The following is a 22,425-nucleotide window of genomic DNA, read 5'->3' as shown; positions in this document are numbered from 1 at the left end:
GATTAAGCTATGTATATGGTCAAAGATATTTCGCGGAAATTTGTCCAAGCATACTTAATATAAATGAAAAGCATGTAGTGACAATCTAGCTACCTGCGGATTAAACAGAAATTGAGATTCCGCGGAATTATGACACTGTGAAAAAAATACGTCTACACTATACATGTATGATTATCATTTCAAAGAAATTGAAATAAATTACAATTTGTTTATACATGTACATGAAATGTAATTTATGTATAAAGATCATTTATATACATAGACTGTTTACAAGACTCAAGAGCTAGAATGATCAAAATACATTTTTTGATGTAGAAGAGAATCACATGGTTATAAAGGGTTTTCTTTCACTTATCAAAAAAACTCTTTTCAAATAAGAATATAGAATTAATACTAAATAGGCTTATAAAAAAACCGCCTGGTGATAGGCTTCCAATTAAGTTTTCATGAAAATTTACATATATTAAGAACTTTATCGACAGGCAACGTGGCATCTAAATTGTAGGACAAACGAAATGGCCAGTTTTTCCAACTTTTTATCCTTATTTTGGTAGTTAAAATTTATTATCACTGCTTATGATGTTTGTCTCCCAATTTTTTTAAAATAATTATCCGTAATTTAAAAGCTTGCTTTGAGTTTGATCAACTTTTAAATGTAAATCGAGGCATACTACCCTCTGATAACTTGATGTAACAGGAATTTTACCAAACGCTTTATAAAGTCGGCATTTCGTAAATTTTATGTTCGTTATAATGCCATTGTTAGGAAATATAACTAATTATTAAGTTGTATTTTGGCTTCTTTTATACCAATTGTTAGCCCTTTGTCTTGATACTGAATTGTCAAAAAAAAATCCATCAACCTGATTAATAAATGTGATTCGATTAACAAGGGACACTTAATCCTTCAAGGCACCTGATCCTACCTTTGAAATTTCCAAGGGATCTAGGTTTCCTTTTTATATATTTGTACTGGTTAGAGATTTGATAAATTCATTCATTGTTCATTATTTCTATCTTTTACATTATTGTATTCGCAATTTTCTTTAAATTCTTTGGGGTTCTACTGCCTATTCTCAGGCCTTAATGATTCATTATGTATATTATTATTTATAACTGTTGACGATGATTATATACGAGTACATGTATGTATCCTAAAGAATATAATTATACTGCTTTGCTAAACATTTATCTTACATATACATACCTTGCTTCTTTTCTTCGGATTGTTCATTTTTAGCCTGTTTTGCATGTGATTCTATAAATAGAAATTAATAAATTGGTCACAACAACAAACAGTCAGTTAGCTTAGCTTTATAGATATGTCATCTCTAAAAATGTGACACATCTCTTAGAAATTTTTAGCATTCTTTAAGTGAATCCGTTTTCCTTTGGGATTTTTTTTCTTTTTACGATTATTTTGATTTGGATGGTTTTTATTGAAACTTGAGTACGCAGCACAGTTAAGATTACCAAAAAAAAGGAACGGAGCCTAATTTGTACGGGTAACTTTGACATCATACAAAACACACAATTCTTACAGATACCACAAAATGACGTATTAGCTTTATATTGGAAATACCCAACTGTTTTTTCCGCATTATTACTATTTTTTCTCACAATACTGTGGTTTTAAATTTAATCATTTTAGTCACTTATAAAATAAATAAATTACCAAACAAGGAGCTAAATTCACGAACCATAAAAAATTGCCTCATCCCTAAAAATATTTAATTAACTTTCATGTTTACCTTGTTTGCTTTCTGGCTTCTCTGACAGAAGTTCTGGAAATGAATTTTTTAACAATTATTCTATGCACACATTATATCCTTTGAAGATGCAGCTAAAAGTATGATCATATGTACAAAACAAGATATCATCCAAAGTGCAGATAGAATAGTTTATAATAAATTTATAGCTTGAATATGCTTACTTGCATATTTCAAAAGGTGTAATGTTTATCTCGAGGCAAATTTGCATTTTTAGTTTCTTGCAATCTTTAAACATTCTTTCATTATTTTTATACTTTGTTTTGTGACCTCATATGTACCGTTAATCAGTGTGTCTGGATCTATTGTCAAGCCGCTTATTCCCTCTTGATTTATCTCTGAAATAAAATAAAACTGAGTGACATATAATAATCATAAGATTACATTTCTTTAAAACGCTACTTTGCCGAAAACGTACCAAGATTTCCAGCGTTTACGATGAAGCTATCCTTTCTGACATGGAATTCTACACCACGAGTTGATGTTATTTTTTCTATTTCTTCCTCTGTTCTTCCTTGTAGTCGATACAGTAGAGTCGTCTTCCCGACCCCATTCTCTCCAACTATGATAATTTGAGATATTGGGCAAACTTCTTCATATCCTTCCTGAATATGTCTCTTAAACCTTTTTTGAAACTCGTCGTCCTTAACTTAAATAAGCCAATTAATTAAAACGCAATATTAAGTGATACTCAGTATAGCAAAAACAATTCTTCAAAAGCTTTTAAAATTTCATTTTTGTGAATTCAAAACATACAACTGCTTGTTTACTAAGCAGTTTATAAAAAAGCGTAAACTGTTCCAACCCAGTTTATACCGTATAAAATGGGTAGCGATCAAATCCATTGCTTATAATTTAATTTTCATTCATTTGATGGAAGAAAAAGATGATTGTTCTAACAAAATGATTTCAATTTGTACAAAATTTAAATGTAACGTCAGGCGGATTGATACGTTTTTGACGCAAGTCATTGTGACGTAGGCAACCCATTTTATACGATATAAAGCAAATTTTTTCATCCAATCAAATACAGCGTTAAAACAAGAATTAAATAATTTTAATTTAAACTTACCTTTCTCCTTGAAGTCATCCCCTAAAGTTTTTGTTGTCCCAGGCTTATCTATAAATAAATGATTTTAAAACGTTTATTAATTTAGTAACTGGAGATTGGACATAAATAATGTTTTTTTAAAGAAGAGTCTTCAATAAAATGTATGTTACAAAAAGTTACTTTTTTCAATAAAGACTTTGGCATTGTGTATGATGATTTTTTTTAAATGTAAAGCTAATCGTTAAAAAGATAAAAGTCGGTTTTATATACAGCTGTATCTACATACATTTTGCATTGCATAGGCAGTATAGAACGTTAAGTAAGCAGGGTGTCTCAAAACATTTTATCTATACATGTATAAGTGAACAATTATCGAATGAGATAAAAAACAACATTCAATCAACCAAGCAATAGGTTTTCTGATCCCAATTTCTTATTTTATCCCTATTTTCCTTTTATTGATGTACCCAAACAATATTCATATTTTTTCCTGACTATTTCAAAACATAGGTAATCAGAGATTACAGATCTCACCTCAACGAATGCTGTCTTTCAGTAAGCCAGAGGCACACAATTAACAAACATTCTACAAGTTTACATCCCACGTTTGTGCAATTCTGATCTCATGGGGCTTGCAGTTACTTGGAAATAGACCTATCCAAAAACTTCTAACTAGTCGCCAATCGTTACTTGGAAATGAGAATTGCACCAAATCATTAATCTGTTCACTTATCCGAATTATTTAGGCCAGATACAGCATCCGAAGCAAGACTGGTAATATGCATCCTTAGATGTATCAAGTTTGGTCATCATACGAGAGACGTTCAATAAATAATGTCATTAACTCGATGACATACAACATAGAAATCATATGACATTAAGCTGGACTTTCTCTTATTATTGAATCTTAAATGAATTGATAACAGTTTATGTGACCACTTTTCATCACATAGTTTCATCGTGAGAAGCTGGGAAACAAGGGCTTTTCGAGACACTGCATTATAAATGAATGGTAAAGAATCAGAAAACTAGAGTGAAAATAAAAGCTTCATTAAAGCTGCTGTAAAACGTGTTAAAAATCCCAATTAAATTTTTACTGAAATATCTGACATTTACAGCAACCAATGCCTGTTTTATAGACAAATAAGCAAGTTGATTTCAATGATAAAAAATTATATAATGGGCATCAAAAATGGGTACCGTCCTTGTCAACAAAAATTATAACAACTTATGTACTATTTGCCCAATTTCAACAAATAATATTTGATGATGTATGACTGACTGAAGACACATAGCAAATTTGATATCAATCATATCGGGAGTAGTTTACAATATTTCTAAGAAGCTTTGACGGTAAAAAAGCTTGGTATTCAAATATCACCCTTTATTTTAAAAAAAATGAGTGAAAACGACAGCGTGTAGGAATGTCTTAACAATTATTTTGAATTATCAGTAATAGTTATCCACGTTTGTTACATATTCAAACAGATAATGGAACATGAATCTATTGCTTAAACACTAAATACAAAATTTCCAGTAAGATGTGCTTGATAAAAACAGCAATGGTCTGACAAGAGCAAAGGTATGCAAGAGCAAAAAGACAGATTAATATGCAATTTTCGTAAATATTAGTGGTACTATTGTTCAATTTTTGATTTCTAGAGGAGTCTAGAAAGCAATTTCATGCCCCAAAAAATCGAAAGACTTATAAGAGGAAGGAGCTATGATTCAGGAATTCACTACATTAAATTTCTTTTTTGACGGCGTCAAAACCCGTACCCCTGAAGAGTAAAGGGGTTTTCGGGATAAAAAGAAAGTTAATATTTTTTTTTTCACATAAAAAATATTCGCCAGATCTGTGACCTTTAGACTTGTTTCTATTTCCAAACTTGAAAAAAACACTTTTCAGAAAGAAGAAACAAGTCCAGGAAATCATTGGATTTGCCATTTTCCTGTATACTAAGGGTCATACCCAAAAAGGAGTTCTAAAAACAATTAGAAATGAGATAAAAAATTTCACGGACATCTTTTTTAATCAAAAGAAATTAATAAGTAAAATCATGAAGACTTATTCATTGAAAAGCGTCTTTTGCTTCTTTCCGAGCTCCAATGACATTATTTATTGAACGTCCCCGTATATATATAGTTACTTGGAAAGAAGACCTACATCATAAACTGCACCAAAAATTTTAACGTGCTCCAAAAAACATTTATCAGGTCATTCCTTCGCAGTATCTGAAACCCTCAACTGGTACAACTGAACAAACTAGAAGCGAAGCAATTAACTGTACATGTATGATCAATATAGTGCATAGAATGGCAGGTATCTGGCTTCAACTTTATCTAGGAAAATGTAATTTAATTTTACCTTTCTTCTTGACGTCATCCTCAAGAGTCCTTGTTGTCCCAAGCTTATCTGTATATAAACATGATTTGAAAATAAGCATATTTTGTAGTGTTCAACTTTAATTAGCTGAAAAATGTTATTGATGCATCGTTATTTCTCAATAAAGGGCCTTAAAAAGGCTCAGACACAGATTTGAAGTTAAACCTTTCTCAAATGTTCTGTATAATGTCTTGACTCATGTATTCCTATAGCATTTATACACGAAAATAAAAAACAAATTTCATTTGGAAACTTTTCACGGATTCCTTGACGCCCTTGGTTGACATATTCTTGCACTTTCACAAGTATGTTTCTATGCCCCTTAATATAAAATAATAAAGAATGAAATAAGCTACTTAGAAAAGACTCCCGCGCTGTGTATTCTGTTTTTCTTTGTTTCATAAGTCTACAGTGTATAGTAAAAAAAATAGATAAATCTTGGTTGTTTATACGTATCTATGTACGCTTTGCATGATACATTAACATCTCGATTATTTATTATTTTACTATATATTTTCCTTTCAATTTAATGCTCAACTAAAGTTTTGCCACTCTCATGCCTCTCTTTGAAAAACTTGTTAAATTCTTTTGAAAAATCTCATTGTATTTGCAAATGTTATCATATGTTTTCCTATTTTTTGCTTAAAGGTCATGATCTAGTGAACGGAAGACACCATCTGATTCACCATAGCTGAGAAATGGATTCCTTGTTTGACCTTTTATAACTATAGCCTGATAATCTAGGTTGTATACATTATTACAAGATTTACAAATTAATCGCCTACAAAGTACCAAGTATTTATAACCTAAAACAATGAAAAAAAATTCTAATCGGCTAATTTCATTTTTTTTAAATCCAGAAATCCAGTTTATCTTTTAGAAAACCATTTCCTTTTCATAGAAAGAAAATATTCAGATTGCCTTTGAACCCTGTCATCTATGTGAAAAAATCGAATTAAATATATTTATCAGGAATATCTTTAACACCACTAGAAATCTAATTCTAGGAAAAACAAACATTCATTTCTACATAATTTAACGGTGTACATTTAATATGACATCATGATGAATTGAACGCCAAAAAGAAAGCATAAAGTCATTTACTAGATCTTTACAGTAAGGTAATTAAGAACTCACGTTACCTAAATTTCCAGAATGTTCGTTCGTTGGGAGCAAATGTATTCCTTCCTCTGTTAACAAAGATCAGTAAAAAGTACAATTCATCAGTTTATACATTCGTTCACTATTTTTTTTTTACTTCCTCCGAACAGGAGATTAAAATTCAACATTACAACAAATATGAACACGCAAACGTATTTACAACATTATGAGGGAAACATCAATTAGATGAAAAACGTGTGAAAATATTTATGAATAACAATATAATAATAATTATAAAAATAATACTAAGGAAGTGAAAAAATGGTAAAGACCAGATAACATGGATTGCATTACCGTGTAGAAGTGGGCTGCTGCGTCCCTAATGAATTTAAAGTAAAGTACGTAAAGATCGGGGTTGTCGAAAGCGACGTTTCCAGTTGCAGAGATTCGGGATCTAAGAAAGAACAAGTAAAAATCTTGCTGGGAAAGTCCAGAAAGACATTAAAAACATAAGAACTGGACCCTTATAATTTGGAATAATTTCTTTTTCTTTTCTTTTCGTTCCAATACATGTCGGTCTTTTAAGACGATCTATAAATATATATCACGTTATTTATCGTTAATGCGAGTTTTTACGGTCCACAACATTTATGATTACTATGTATACTGTAAAACGAGAAAATTTGGCGCGAACGTATTTCTTCTTATTAAAATCATGCATGCATCTAAGGAAAGTTACTTGGATAATTGTTAAGTATAATCAGGTATTGTTTGCATGGTCGATCGCCATGCTTGATTGTATTGTTCACTTCAAGGCATTAAATGATTAATACGCCGAGAAGTCCAACGTTGAAGGTGTTAATGATATATCCCGTGTAACAACAAATAATATTTTATAAATATATAACTTGGCAGTACTAATATATAAATATATTATAGCAGTGCGAGTACAACAACCCTATGACATAACATGACTTGTACAGAATACGTTATAATGGTAATCGCCCGTGCCTGTTTACATGCACTGAAGTGCACGTAATTGCTTTGAAAAAAGATAAAAATTTAGTAATATGTTAGTGCAATATTTATTTTAGCGCTCAAGAGCACTTGCGCCAAAGACGCTAAGATTAGTAGTGCGCTATATTTTCTCGTTTTACCGTTTGTGATGTTAATTATTTAGTGTAATAAGGTCGAAAAAAGTTAACAGATTAGATTAAACCAGAAGATTATAAACAATAATTAAGATAATAAAAGATATACAAGAACAAAACAAACGAGGAGCAAACAAACACAGAACCCGATTTTTTTGTATTATGAATACATTATTAATACAGAAATAAAGCTGTTAATAACGGGGTAAAATCAGCACCAATCGAAATTCCAACAAACTGTTGGAAGTATTCATCTCCATATACTTCAGAGATATCGTGAATCAGAAACAGACCTTTTCTCAATATGAAATTTAAAGTTCTTGTGTGTGTGTGATCAGAATTTTTTCAATAACATAGTTTTGCAAATGACAATGTTTACTAAGTAAATTTACGAGTTCCATATCTTTTGAAGAAGCATAATGATAAACAATTCAGATTTAACCTAGATACTGTATCATGGAATAGAATAAACGTACATTTTTATGTTATTATTTTAATAATTTTTTTTCAAATTGGAATTTTCTAAATGTTCCTTGGAGTTCTTAAGTATGTATGTCTAATTTACATAGCATATCAAATATTCTGTTTTGCACTTCACTGCTGTTTCTATTTCAATGAGGAGTAAAAAAAAGTGGTGTTAAAGATAGTTTATCTGAACCTGCTATATACCTTTGAAGGATTTTTATTTAGTTTAGTAAACTATTAATGTACTGGTATGGTATAGTAGTTCAAAGAAAATCTAATTTTTGAGTATATTAAAACATTTAACAATAAAATGAAAATGAGATGTATTTTCCTGATATGCAATAGCAAATAAGTACTTCCATCAAACTTGCATCAGTATTAGTATTAACAACAAGAGGCCCACGGGCCTTATAGGTCACCTGAGTATCATGTAACAACTTTCCAGCGATTGTATTTGGTTCCTGTTTTAATCCAAAAGCCATGATATTCACAAATTTTGAAAGAGGCACCATTGCTTATCAAAGGGCAGATTTCAAAGCATTAATTTATTTTTAGTCAAAGTACCCCCCTGGTACCCCTGACCCAGCGGCCCTGAAATTATCTATTTTGAAAGAGGCCCCTTTCTTCATTATAAGGCCAGCATTTTTTATGCTTAGGTTTAGTTATGAACAAGAGAATAAACAAGAGGCCCAGGGGCCACAGCGCTCACCTGAGCACATTGGGTTTGAATTGAACCCCCCCCCCCCCCCCGGCGTTCATCATTTGAACAAACTAGAATTTACACTACCTGAGGATGATTCCATATAAATATTATTTATCATAGCTTTGAAGTACATAAAAAGATTTTAAAAGGTTTCCCTATATATCCCTATGTAAAAAGTGGTTTGGCCATATTGGCCCCACCCTAGGCCCTGGGGTCATGATTTGAACAAATTTGAATTTACACTACCTGAGGATGATCCACATTAGTTTCATCTTTCCTGGACAAGTGGTTCTGGAGAAGAAGATTTTTTAAGAATTTTCTTATATATTCCAATGTAAAACTTGGGTCGGCCATGTTGGCCCCACCCTTGCCCTGAGGATCATGATTTGAACAAAATTGAATCTACACTACCTGAGGATGCTTCCACATGAGTTTAGTGTCTTCTGGCCCAGCGGTTCTTGACAAGAATTTTTTTTTTTAAACGCCATTAATTTTTTGACAAATTCATGATAATCTCCCCTTGGAAGAGGGCATGGCCCTTCATTTGAACAAACTTGAATCCCCGTCACCAAAGGATACTTTGTGGCAAGTTTGGTTGAAATTGGCCCAGTGGTTCTTGAGAAGAAGATGAAAATGTGAAAAGTTTACGACGACAACAACGACAACGACAACGACGACAGACAACGGACAAATTTTGATCAGAAAAGCTCACTTGAGCCTTCGGCTCAGGTGAGCTAAAAAGTCCCGAAGGAGAAGGAAATAAAAAAAAATTTGATAAATCAATTATTAACATTTGTATCTTCTTTTTTTATGCTATCCGAATAGGCTCCTTAGTCCTTACCACTGGACACATAATGCTTACAAACAGAAAAGTAGAACATTTAATTGCTTATTTCATCATCTGCCAGTTTGGGCCAGTTATATAAATTTTGTGATGTTGATCAAAATATATTTTAAAACAAGATTTGTTTGTGAAACACTATGCGCCCGGCGTCAACAACGTTCGAAAAAGCTATTTTTAGTATATAGGTCACAGTCAAGTTCAAGATCACAAGGTCATTTACCTTGGTTTTGTTTGAAAGAGCTTAATTAGTGGAGTATGCGTACTAAATATGAAGTCCCCATCTCCTATGGTTCAAACGTTATGACAAAAAGTGGAAAAATCTTTTTTTAGCATATAGGTCACAGTCAAGATTACAAGGTCATTGACCTTGGTGTTGTTTGAAAGAACTTAATTAGTGGAGTATGCAAACTAAATATGAAGTCCCTATCTTTTATGGTTCAAAAGTTATGACAAACAGTTGAAAAAGCTATTTTTAGCATATAGGTCACAGTCAAGGTCACAAGGTCATTGACCTTGATGTCATTTGAAAGAACAACTTAATTAGTGGAATATTCATACCAAATATGAAGTCTCTATCTTTTATGATTCAAAAGTTTTGGCGAAGGTTAAAGTTGACAACAGACAGACAGACAAACAGACAAACAGATAAGCAGACAAACAGACGGGACAAAAACAATATACGCCCGGGATCTATCGATACGAGCGCATAAAAATCAATTCTTTAAAAGTCTTTCAATATATCTTCATTTTTCTAATATGTGTTAGGTGAATGTGTAGACATTGTTCTAAAATTTACTTGATGCCTAAAATTATAATTCCTATCATAAAACAGACAGGGAGTATTGGGGAGTAGGGTGAACATTTTTTCAATTAAGTGTGAAATAATTTTTCTGGATGATAAAAATGATACTACATGCCTGTATGGCAATAAAATGAGTGACTCAGGTGACCTAAAAATTGTTTGGATCAGCATCAACTAGAAGAGGGTATAATAACTTAACTAAAACTAACAAGGTCATTGTGGAGTATGCATACCAAATATGAGGTCTCCATCTTTCATGGTTCAAAAGTTAAAGCGAAGGTTAAAGTTTGCAGAAAAAGCTATTTTTAACATAAAGGTCAAGTTAAGGTCACAAGGTCATTGACATTCATGTCATTTGACAGCCCTTAATTAGTGCGCAGCTAGGTTAAGGCTGCCCATGGGAAATAAGCCTTAAAATATTCCGAAAAAATCAATATAATGTTAATTTTTTTTTTAAACATGAGTTTTCATTTAATGGGAACTTTTCTAATGCATATGTATGTATGGGATCTCAACCGAAATTGGCCAAAGCGACTTAACGTACTTCAGCTGTTTGTCACGTGACAAATTTAAAATTAGAAAAAAATATGTACGGATACAAAGATCGTAAAAGTTTAACGATACATGGATACTTTTTCACTATGAAATTGATTTTGATTGATTTTGTTTTCTTTAAGACAAATTTATTAACTCGAAAAGAGCTGGGAGCAACTTCTCCCTGCTCAGGAATTATATAAAAGCCGACTTTTGATAAACTACATGTATGTGCATTTACACTATACGCATTGAAGGAATGTAAAACTACGGAAAAATATAACAGCACTTTTCAAATAGTAGGGACAGTAGCTACATGTGTATAAAATATTATATTTTATAATGAAGCGGATATCGTTGAACTTTTGAGATTTTGGAGGGGTTGTACATGTGATTGTAGTACGTTTCTGTATAAAAGTGCATGACTGCGGCTTTATAAGAGACCTAATGGTTATCAATTAAGTAACGCTGTAAACTATTGATTAATGCATTCAAAAATATGAATCAATTATAGTCAGATCATGCTTATTTAGATTTAATTGTCATATTTTCAATTCCACTAATAGCTTTATCTGCGTCTCAAGTACAGAGAAACTGCGTGTCAAATTAGCCTTTGACGTCATATCTGTTAGTACAGGAAGATCAAGTTGGCTTTGACTTTACTTTCGAATAGTGTTATAATGACAAGATAAGTTACACATTGATTAATATTTACAATAATCATGAGAAATCAAAGTATATAAGAGTATATGAAAAAGAAAATAATTATTTATTCGCCGAGATTCATTTGTACAAGTTCACCGAGACGTCATAATCGAATTCCCGAGGCTCTGCATACACTGATCTACCTTTGGGTAGCCCTTAACCTAGTTGCGTGAAGTATGCATACCAAATACGAAGTCTTTATCTTTCATGATTCAAAAGTTATGGTGAAGGTTTAAGTTCGAGACAAACAAACAAACAAACACACATACAGACATGAAAAAAACAATATACGCCCTAGATCTATTTATCCTGGCGCATTATAACATTCTGTCTCAATGATTATTTTAAATCGTGTTGAGAAATAAAATAAAACGAAAAATATCACCTTCCGATCCGACCTGTGTTGGGTTGCCTTTTCTGTTGCATATTAAATATATCGAAAACACTATTGCTGCTAACAATGCTAAAACTAGAAGAGGCAAAAACACTTGTAAAAAGATATCCTGCGAAGTTGTTGAATCCATATCAAATGTGGAATTTCCGTCTTGTATATTCGTAACAGGTTGCCTGAAAAAAAGATTTAATATCATCCACCTACAAGTATTATTGTAGGTATTTTAAACCTTTCTCATCATTAAGATTTTCCTATCTAATCTGACTAGAAGAGAAATAGACAATTTAAATTGGTTCTAGAAAAAAAATCATTTAAAATTGTGAGCTTTTTTTTTGATTTTGTGTTTTATTAGGCGTTTTCCCATTATCACTTCAGCTTTTTCTAAAGATTAAGAAACTTTCCTCATATGGTGGGGCTAAGTATTTTGTATCTGTTAAAATTATGTAAGTTTATGTTATGCATATGATTAAAGTTGAGAAATATTTGTATTTGGCACTGAAAATTATCGTCGACAAATTTCAAATTTTATCATCATGCCATTTCAAACTGCAACTCTTTAACATTGGAAGTAAAAACTATAGCTAAAAGATCTAGTTTTAAATTTCCTGTCAAATTCGAATAAAGGAAGGAAGAAAGTATTTATATACATGTAGGACTCCAAAGTGCGATGGGACTCCAAAGTCCGATGGTTTGCGCCAATCCCCGATGGTCTCACCGTCTGACACGCCAAAGTCAGATGGAGTGGAGAAACAATTAACGTTTATGATGTCATAGTGCTAATGCGCCAAACTTCAAAGCCACACCATGCCAAGGTTTTCAATAAGTATTTACATTCATCATTATGCAAAAATTAATCTTTATCTCTCGGTTAGTTGCAAAACTAACCACAATCGGTAGAAAAGAGAGTAGACCTAACAGCTACATGGATATCTAGATCAGTGGTTGGTGCGAAACTAACTCGAATAACTTGACTAGTGTGTGAGCACTAACTCCATATCAAAGCAATTTAAAAGGACTGACCCAAAGCAGTCGAGTTGTGTGCGAGGATTAATATATCTGAAACATGTAAGGAATACGCAAAATAAATTAAAACGTATGCAAGGATAAATTCGTAAATGATGGTATTTGAATGCATGAAAAGGGCGTCACGGATTGACGTCAAATTGTTGTGAGGTCATAAACGTCGATTGTTCCTCTGAACCATTGGAATTTGGCGTGTCAGACCATCGCACTTTAGCTCAACGTGTCTCGTAGGAAACGAGCCATCGGACATTGGCGTGGCGATTGGACTTTGGCGTCCTTGATAACAACAAACCATCGGGGTTCGGCGCAGACCATCGGGGTTTGGCGTCACCATCACACTTTGAAGTCTTACATATATTTTATGAGTAAATTATACAATATAAAAGAAATATTTTGTATAAAAAAGGAAAATTTGAATTTTGTTCATATACATGTAATTCTAATTTATTCAGGCTAGGAAAATGTCGTTATTTTCAATTTTTAGCTCCGGGGGCTCAAGCGAGCTTTTCTAATCACATTTTGTCCGGCGTCCGTCCTTCTAGCTGTCTCTCCGTCCGTCTGTCTGTAAACTTTTCACATTTTCGACTTCTTCTCAAGAACCGCTGGGCCAATGTCAACCTTACTTGCCACAAAGCATCCTTGGGTAAAGGGGGTTCAAGTTTGTTCAAATGAAGGACCATGCCCAAATTCAAGGGGAGATAATTGGGAATTAAAGAAAATTTGGTGGTATGTTAAAAAAAATCTTCTCAAGAACCAATGTGCCAGGAAAGATGAAACTTATGAGGAAACATCCTCAGGTAATGTAAATTCTAGTATGTTCAAAACATAACCCCCGGGGGATTGATTGATTGATTGATTGATTGTTTACTGTTTAACGTCCCTCTCCAGAATATTTCACTGATATGGAGACGTCACCATTGCCGGTGAAGGGTTGCAAATTTGGGCCTATGCTCGGCACTTATTGCCTTTGAGCAGTGAGGGATCTTTGTCGTGCCACACCTGCTGTGACACGGGGCCTCGGTTTATACAGTCTCATCCGAAGGACCGCCCCATTTAGTCGCCTCTTACGACAAGCAAGGGAGTACTGAGGACCTATTCTTACCCGGATCCTCACGGGCCGGGGGAAGAGTGGGGCCACAATGGCCGACCAAAGTTTTACATAGAAATATTTAGGAATATTCTTTGAAAATCTTCTTCTCAAGAAAAACAAAGCCATGCTTGATCATATTTATATGGAAGTATCCTCAGGTAGTGTAGATTCAATTTTGTGCAAATCCTGACCTCCGGGGTTTGGCGGGGCCACAATGGCCGACCAAAATTTTACATAGAAATATATTGGAAAATTCTTTTAAAATCTTTTCTCAAAAATAACAAAGCCATGATTGATTATATTAATATGGAAGCATCCTCAAGTAATGTAGATTCAAGTTTGTTCAAATCATGATCCCAGGGGGTTGGGCGGGGCAACAATGGCCAACCAAAGTTTTACATAGAAATATATAGGAAAATTCTTTTAAAATCTACTTCTCAAGAATAACAAAGCCATGATTGATTATATTTACATGGAAGCATCCAGGGGAAGGACAGGGCCAAAATGGCCGACCAAAGTTTTACACAGAAATATATAGGATAATTCTTTAAAAATCTTCTTCTCAAGAATAACAAAGCCATAATTTATCATACATGTATTTATATGGAATCATCCTCAAGTAGTGTTGATTCAAGTTTATTAAAATCACAACCCCCATTGGGGTAGGGCTGGGCCACAATATTTTAGCTTAGTAATATATTATGACCTTGTAACATCTTAGAACCCTATTGGAAGTAAGCAAGTTTTATATATGCTTTCATGAACATTAATTAAAAATATGTTTATTTGGTGTGAAAAGACCTGGTTCTGAGATCATTATATATCTGTGATAATGATAACTGTGATAATCATATAACTGTAATAGCTATGTGAACTTTTTTAAAACTATCCCAAATTGATATCATGATTTAATTTAATTGAATTATGAATGTAATGTTTTGATTCCTTGCCTGAATTACCATAATAATATTTTAAAAAACAAGAGGCCTAGGGGCCACATCGCTCACCTGAGCAAATCGGATAGAAAGCAAAAATCAGATCAGATCCGAAAAGTTTACTGAAAGGGGGGGTTGAATTTTATTTCTACTTGAGAATGCCTTCGTATTAATAGAGCATAATTAAAAAAAACAACATTTTTCCTATATACAACTTCCTAATTATTTGAATTTGATTCCTCATTGTTTCATTCCCTACCCCTTGAGAGCCAGGATTTGAATAAATTTATATCTTCAATACATGAGGATGCTTACAACATGTCAATATGACTAAACATAGCTTTTCTGTTCTTGGGATTTTTCTATGTAAAATTTTCATCCACCATTGGGGCCCCATCCTACACTTGGGGGTTATGATTTAAACAAAGAAGATGTTGCAGAAACTCGTGATTATTCCCTATATATCGAGATTGACATTTAAATACCCTCGTCGTATCTAAATATAGATACAGCTAGATAGAGGAATATGTAATTTCAGTGCACTACCATTACTTTAGGAAACAAATAAGAAAAAAAAATTACAAAAATGATCCACTCCAGGATTCGAACCCATTTTCTGGTTAAAGTACCATTTGGAAACCAAATAGCATATCCACTAGACCATTTCGGTCGATAATTTTTCTGCGTTATTTAATGTACACATTTTGCAATTCGTTTGGAGAATAATTTTATTCAATTTTTGCGTTTTTCAAAAATGTGCCTCTTTGAAACAAAAATTGGAAATGGCAGTTTTGAAGAAAATTCCGGCCTCTGTGCATATATCAAAATTATTTTGTTTCAAGGAGGTACTTTTCGAAACAATGGGGATTCCCTATTCAAAAAACGGAAAGTCTTAAATATTTTGCCGTGAAACTAATTTTTACATCATTTAATGGCAAAAGTCAATACGCAGCTTTCAAATTTTTTTTTCATTGTGCTGTATTTATTGATGCATTCGAAAAAAATTAATATGAGTTTCTGCAACATAAAGATTTCTCTTTTAATCTGCTACACATTTAGGATAAATAACAAAAGAACTGCAACACCCTCTTTAATTCTAAACTACCCGAAAATGCTTCCATAAAAATACTAGTTGACTAATCACGGCTTTGCTATTCTTGAGAAGAAGATTTTTAAATTTATCTTAATGTAGAACTTGGATTCCCCATTGCGGCCCCACCCTATCCCTATCCCTGTTCAGGGGGTTATGATTTGAACACGCTAGAATCTACACCACATGAGGACGACTTCACATATGAGCTTCATCTTTCCTAGCCAAGTGGTTCTTGTGAAGAAGATTTTAAAGATTTTCCCTATTTACTCCTATGTAAAACTTTGATCGGCCATTGTGGCCCCACCCTATTCCTTGGGGTCATGATTTGAACAAACTTGACTCTACTCTACATGAGGATGATTAGACACAGTTTCTTCTTTCCTGGCCAAGTTGTTCTTTAGAAGAAGGTTTTTGAGAATTTCCCTATTTACTCCAATGTAAGACTTTGATCGGTCATCGTGGCCCCAACCTACCCCTTGGGATCATGATTTGAACAAACTTTAATCTATACTACCTGAGGATGATTTCACATGAGTTTTATCTTTGCTATCCCTGAGGATCTTCAGAAGAAGATTTTTAAAGATTGTTCCTATATATTTCTATGTAAATCTTTGATCGGCCATTGTGGCCCAACCCTACACCCAGGGGTCATGATTTGAACAAATGTGAATCTAAACTACATGAGGATAATACCACATGAGTTTCATTTTTTCTGGCCCAGGGGTTCTTGAGAAAAAGATTTTTACAGATTTTCCCTATATACTTCTATGTAAAACTTTGATCGGCCATTGTGGCCCCACCCTATCCCCGGGGGTCATGTTTGAACAAACTTGAATCAACACTACATGAGGATGATCTCTCATGAGTTTCATCTTTTCTAACCTAGTGGTTCTTGAGAAGATTTTTTAAAAGATTTTCCCTCTATACTCCTATGTAAAATTTTGATCGGCCACTGTTCTCTCACAATACCATCAGGGGTCATGATTTGGGAAAAAAATGAATATACACTGCCTAAGAATGATTCCACATGAGTTTCATCTTTGTTGGCGCAGTGGTTCTTAAGAACACGATTTTTTTAAATGCCATTAATTTTCTACTAATTCATAATTATCTCGCCTTGGAAGAGGATGTGACCCTTCATTTGAGCAAACTTTAATTCCATTCAACAAAGGAAACTTTGTGGCAAGTTTGGTAAAAATTGGCCCAGTGGTTCTTGAGAAGAAGATGACAATGTGTTTAAAAAAAAGAAAAAGTTTACGACGATGACGACGACAGACAACGAACAAATTTTGATCAGAAAGCTCACTTGAGCTTTCGGCTCAGGTGAGCTAAAAAGGTCAGATGCATACTGTAGATTGGCAAATATTCACGATGGTTTTAATTTCGCTATGTTCGCGATTTATTAATTTTCCGCGAAATTAAACCCATCGTGAATGTTATTATTAGTTTTCAATAATGTTAAATTGCTTATAGAAAATTTTGAATAAATTTCTTGTGGCGTGAAATTAAAACCCTCGTATATTGTACTTTTTGAGATATCGTGAAATTTTAACACCGTGGAATTAAAACAATTTACAGCATATATTACCTAGTGGACATTTGACAATTTGCATCCTCAAGATAACATTTGTGATATCTGTTAATCCGTGTACAGGCTGGAACTTTTAAAGATAAGATAAATATTTTAAAAATCGCACCATAACAATCATATAAGAAACATCATAATATTTTTTGCATATAATTTAATAGGATTCACAATTAACTCTTCAAAAAATATTTTCATTGATTGCGAAAACTTTACGTAATGAAAGATTCTGATTAAAATTCCAAAGTATATCAATATAAGTAAAAAAAATTTTAAAAAAACTTATTGGGTCGTCTGCAGAGCAGTGATCATGTAGGGAAAACTTTTTCCCTATGATTTTCTGTCTGCCCACCTTTCCGCATGTCACACTCATTATCTCGGGAACCGTAAGAGGTATGACTTTGATAGATTGCTTGGCAATATGACTTATGTAAATTACTATGATTACCGTCATTGCAACCCCAGACTTTGATCAACTTTTCGAAATGTTTCACAGTACGTTTACATTCGCCAATTTCCATTTCTTTTTAAGAAAAAATATTGTGTTCTTTGAATTTGCTCCGTTTATAATTCACCAACTTGTGAAAAGGGCGAAAGGGGTCAAAATAAAATGAGGGTAATGTATAAAGTAGGGATGCATCTTTCAAAATTGTGAATCTCATTGCCCTAGGGTAAGGGGTTCTAGTGCAAGGGCGAGGATATATAGATTATACCAGGTATCGTGAAAATACATATATTTTTTTAAAATTCTTCTTTTCGGTGCCTTGGTATTAAACCAATGAAATATGTAGTACATAGTTATGAGGAGGAAGAATGCGTCCTTGAGATTTGTGAATTTCAAGGCCCCTGGGTCAGGGACTCTTTTGATAGGGCAGGGCTCTCATGTTTAAACGAGGGGTGATCAAAAAGTTCGCGAACTAATTAAATAACTTCCATAAAAGAAACAATATTTGGTTTCAATGTTAATTATATTTTAAATTAATCCTTTCCAATTTTATAGCATATCAACCACCGTTCTGAGCATGCGCAAATCACGTGATATTGGCGGTCATGTGACCCCTTCCGTAGCGTCTTGTCACAAAAGTTGAAAGATTTTTCTCAGTTTTATATTTCTTTCCATGTAAGTTAATTTTTATGACAAGAACAGTTCCTTTGTCAGAAATGGTCAAATCTCAGCAACAGAATGGGCATATAAGAATTTGATATCTTTTCCAAAACTAAGCATGAAGGCAATTAAAACACAAATCTTCTGTCTCGGGAGAGACTTCTATTCAAGGTGGATAGAGAGTGGTGCCTCCTTTTTATCATATCTAAATGTTTAAAATCTAAAGTAAACAATATCTTAGTCATTTAATAATTATATCAGTGTTCAAATATTAAAATATTTTTGAATCTAATCTGGATGGTGATTTTGTAGATATAGAGATAGTTCGCGAACTTGTTGATCACCCCTCGTATAATGCAAGTGTATGTTATTGAATTTTTTGAAAATCAAAATTCAGCTCAATATCTACAAGCGTTTAAAAAATTTTAAGAAATGAAGAATACCAAGTAGGACAGACTGACAGACGGACGGACGGACGCAGAGGAAACCTAAAAGACCCTCCGGGTTCTTAATTTTATCTACAGAAAAGGGATCAAAACGGGAAACTACCAAACGTTAGTAAATGAATAGTATAAAAAATTAAAAATGTTAATATGATAAAACATTAGGTGTCTGTCATTTGCCGTTTTCGTCCGAGTTGCAGCGACAGTACCAGTTGACGGTAAGAAGGTGAGTAGATCATTACCTAAATTATTCATACACTATTGATGTTTTGTTATGATTTTTTATCATTCAGGGTTGCTATGGAGACTTCATGTAAGGTATAGGGAACAAAGTTTGCTTGAAAAATTTATACAAAAAGTCATACATACACTTATACATTTCTTCTGAAGGATATGAAACATTTGGACATCCTTTTATAAACTCAGAACATGGACGAGATTTGAGACCATTTCCATCCAACACCATGCAAACTCCTAAAAAATTGAATACAAAGGAGTACAATTGTAAAAAATTAAAAATTCTTAGATATAGTTTGTTTCCATTTACATGCAATGAAGAAAACAGGTTAAGGCATTCCGAATTTGGATATGATCAGTTAGCAGTCGTAGGTTGAAAATATAATTTTCTATCGAAGGCTTACCAGATTGTATTAACCCACTTTGATCGAGGCAAAACTCTACAAGATGACTAAAATCCCAGATTGGCACACAGTGGTACTCGTTTTTGCTGACAAAAACACCATAAGAACAGTTGAGTCTCTGTGAGGCATCCTGTACGGCTGTTTTGTTTCCAGGACAGTTTTCCACAGAATTAAAGGCCAGACTAGAATTGGGCAAGACCATCTGTTTAAAAGCAATGCATTAACAATTGTAACTATATGATTTTACTAAGTGATATATAAATGAAATACTGAGTATAACTCCTTTAAAACATATGTCAGAAATCTGGAAAAAAATGCAACAAAATTGTGATTAAATATATGTTTAACTCTATTAAGCTTTTGTTAACGAGGTGTGCTCCTTCAGATATTTAAATAATTTCAGATAAAGTTTTAGTTTTTACAATGAATTTGCATTCTATCATCCTAATCAAACTATATCTCATGATTAAATTCCATACCAAATACATTTAGTGAGGGACTATGTTCTCAATGTGGCAGAAGGTTTATTAAGAAGGAAAAGAATTAGTTTTGCCTCTCTAAAAGTATTTTGTATTGTAAAATTTGAATTACTACTTTTGGTGCTGTGAAATGTTTTATGCTGGTCAGTCATTGAATTCCATCAACATCTTTGGCAATTAATATTAAGTCCTTGAAAAAAAAACTTAATTTTAGCTTTAAATTAGCATATTTTAGTAACATCTAAACATTCATAATACATATCTCCATTTTTTAAAAATTATTTTCTGAATATAAAAGATAATTTTAATCACTCTGCTAATTTTCAGAAAATTGACATCACTTTCCAATGCTTTTATGCCTTTTGAAATTTCAACACTAGGAAAATAACAATTTTTAAGTGCAGAAAGATCATATAATTGACTTTGTGAAGTAATTTGAAATTATTTTTGTTGGTAAAAATTTCAATGTGACCATTTAAGGGGGGACCTATGTCCGAAAAGTCTTTGCGTTAAATTTTCAAAACTTTGCTATTTCTTTCCTGACCACTTGCTCTTAATTTTAAGGTATTTAAAACGATACCTTTATATGCTTATTTTTACACAGAAGCACGTGTAAAAACAGTGTGAAATGCTAAAAATAGATCGCTGTTGCATTAGAAGGGTTAGGGTTAACCCTAACCCTAACCCTGTTGCATTAGAAGTACATGTATTTAATATTTTGATTCTTAATTATAAAAACTTACGGACTGGTGCTCGATTGTCCATATCGAGAGTAAAATCCCAAACATCCAAAATTTATCCAAAGTAATTGAAGTCATACTCTGTTGTGACTCGATCCTCAGTAGATTAAAAAATAGAAACCAGACCTTGCCATCTGTAGCACTTCTTCCTAATAATAAAAATGAAGAATATATGTATGAGCCAAATGTCATTTTCATTATCCTTTCTCAGTTTCCCTAGCAATTATATTTCATTTGAAATCACAAACTTTGAAACTTTGACCTTGAACTTTGAGTTTGACCTACTTTTAAATATTTTAACTTTGGCTATAACTTTGGAAGAGTAAGGGCTAGGATTCATCATACTTCACATATGTAATCCTTGAAACAATACATCTTTCTTATGAAACCAACAATTTTGACCCTTTGACCTTGGAGTTTGAAGTACCTTTAAAGAACTTATTCTTGACCATAACTTTTGAAATGGTGGTGATAGCACTTTCATATTTTCACAATTGTAATTCTTGTAAAAAGACCTTACTTTGGATATCAGTACATATCAATTTGCATTTATGGGGACATCAGTGTTTCACAAACACATCTTGTTCTTAAATTAGAGCATTGCGAAAAGGTTTAATGTTCTATAATTTAAAAGAAGAAAAAACTTTGAAATAAATACAATTACACTGTACATACAATTTTTTCCAATGAAGTCAATAAAGATATTTTTACCTAGTATGCTAAATAATGTTAGAAAAATAATTTTTTTTTTTGCAGGGATTCACCATAATATTTGAGAAAAACAGCATTCAAAAATTCATTGACAATTGCAAAAGTGTCAGAATACATCTAGTCATTTTGTATGTCTTAAGTTATATCTTGGGATAAAACAAAGATGGTTCTAAGACAGTTCGTAAGGTAGACATATTGAGAAACAGGGTATGGTTTTTAAGAGTGGGAAATATTTGACAACTTACCATACTTATCAAAAATCCATAGACAACAAATTTAAAAAGAACATTGTCCAAACTGTTAAGAACTATTTGGTGATTGGGGACCAGGCGGTTAGATTTCATTTTTTTTTTTGGCAACCAAGTTTTGTTGCAATACTCATTGCCACTCTATGGCAGTATGCCATGATTTAACTACACATGTATCACAACAATTGAGGAAGCAGGAATTAAACAATAATTTTTTTCATGGAAATAAGACATACGTGAAAAAATTTATATATTTGCATTTACAAATTTCACGTTTCAAAATACCTACATAGCAAATCAGTTTTATATGGTTACGGCACTGACAAAAAGGGGTATTTTTAAATAAGCTTTAGTGGATTGTTTAAACTAGTAATTTACGGCTTTTTTTATACAGTTTTGGTATATTATACCCGCAAAAAGCGCATGC

The 22,425-nt window shown here is 32.8% G+C and overlaps 1 protein-coding gene across 1 annotated transcript in view; it reads right to left on the bottom strand.

Moving 5' to 3' along the window:
• The window catches only part of LOC134280367 (uncharacterized), a 46,670-nt gene extending 24,514 nt beyond the window's left edge, over window positions 1–22,156 (bottom strand). The window contains exons 1-12 of the mRNA XM_062762774.1: window positions 22,129–22,156; window positions 21,043–21,188; window positions 19,821–20,022; window positions 19,549–19,653; window positions 17,635–17,707; window positions 11,897–12,078; window positions 6,349–6,396; window positions 2,842–2,889; window positions 2,188–2,418; window positions 2,051–2,107; window positions 1,752–1,784; window positions 1,208–1,258 (exon numbers count right to left, since the gene is read on the bottom strand). Coding sequence (XP_062618758.1) covers window positions 1,208–1,258; window positions 1,752–1,784; window positions 2,051–2,107; window positions 2,188–2,418; window positions 2,842–2,889; window positions 6,349–6,396; window positions 11,897–12,078; window positions 17,635–17,707; window positions 19,549–19,653; window positions 19,821–20,022; window positions 21,043–21,188; window positions 22,129–22,156 — 1,204 coding nt within the window. The remainder of the gene's footprint in view (window positions 1–1,207; window positions 1,259–1,751; window positions 1,785–2,050; window positions 2,108–2,187; window positions 2,419–2,841; window positions 2,890–6,348; window positions 6,397–11,896; window positions 12,079–17,634; window positions 17,708–19,548; window positions 19,654–19,820; window positions 20,023–21,042; window positions 21,189–22,128) is intronic.
• Between the last annotated feature and the right edge of the window lie 269 nt (window positions 22,157–22,425).

Source organism: Saccostrea cucullata, unplaced genomic scaffold (genome assembly GCF_032062105.1).
Source record: "Saccostrea cucullata isolate Sc308-1 unplaced genomic scaffold, CSIRO_AGI_Scuc_v1 ctg794, whole genome shotgun sequence".
Lineage (NCBI taxonomy): Eukaryota > Metazoa > Mollusca > Bivalvia > Ostreida > Ostreidae > Saccostrea > Saccostrea cuccullata.
The sequence above is the reverse complement of the archived record's forward strand: the minus strand, read 5'-3'. Positions and strand labels throughout refer to the sequence as shown.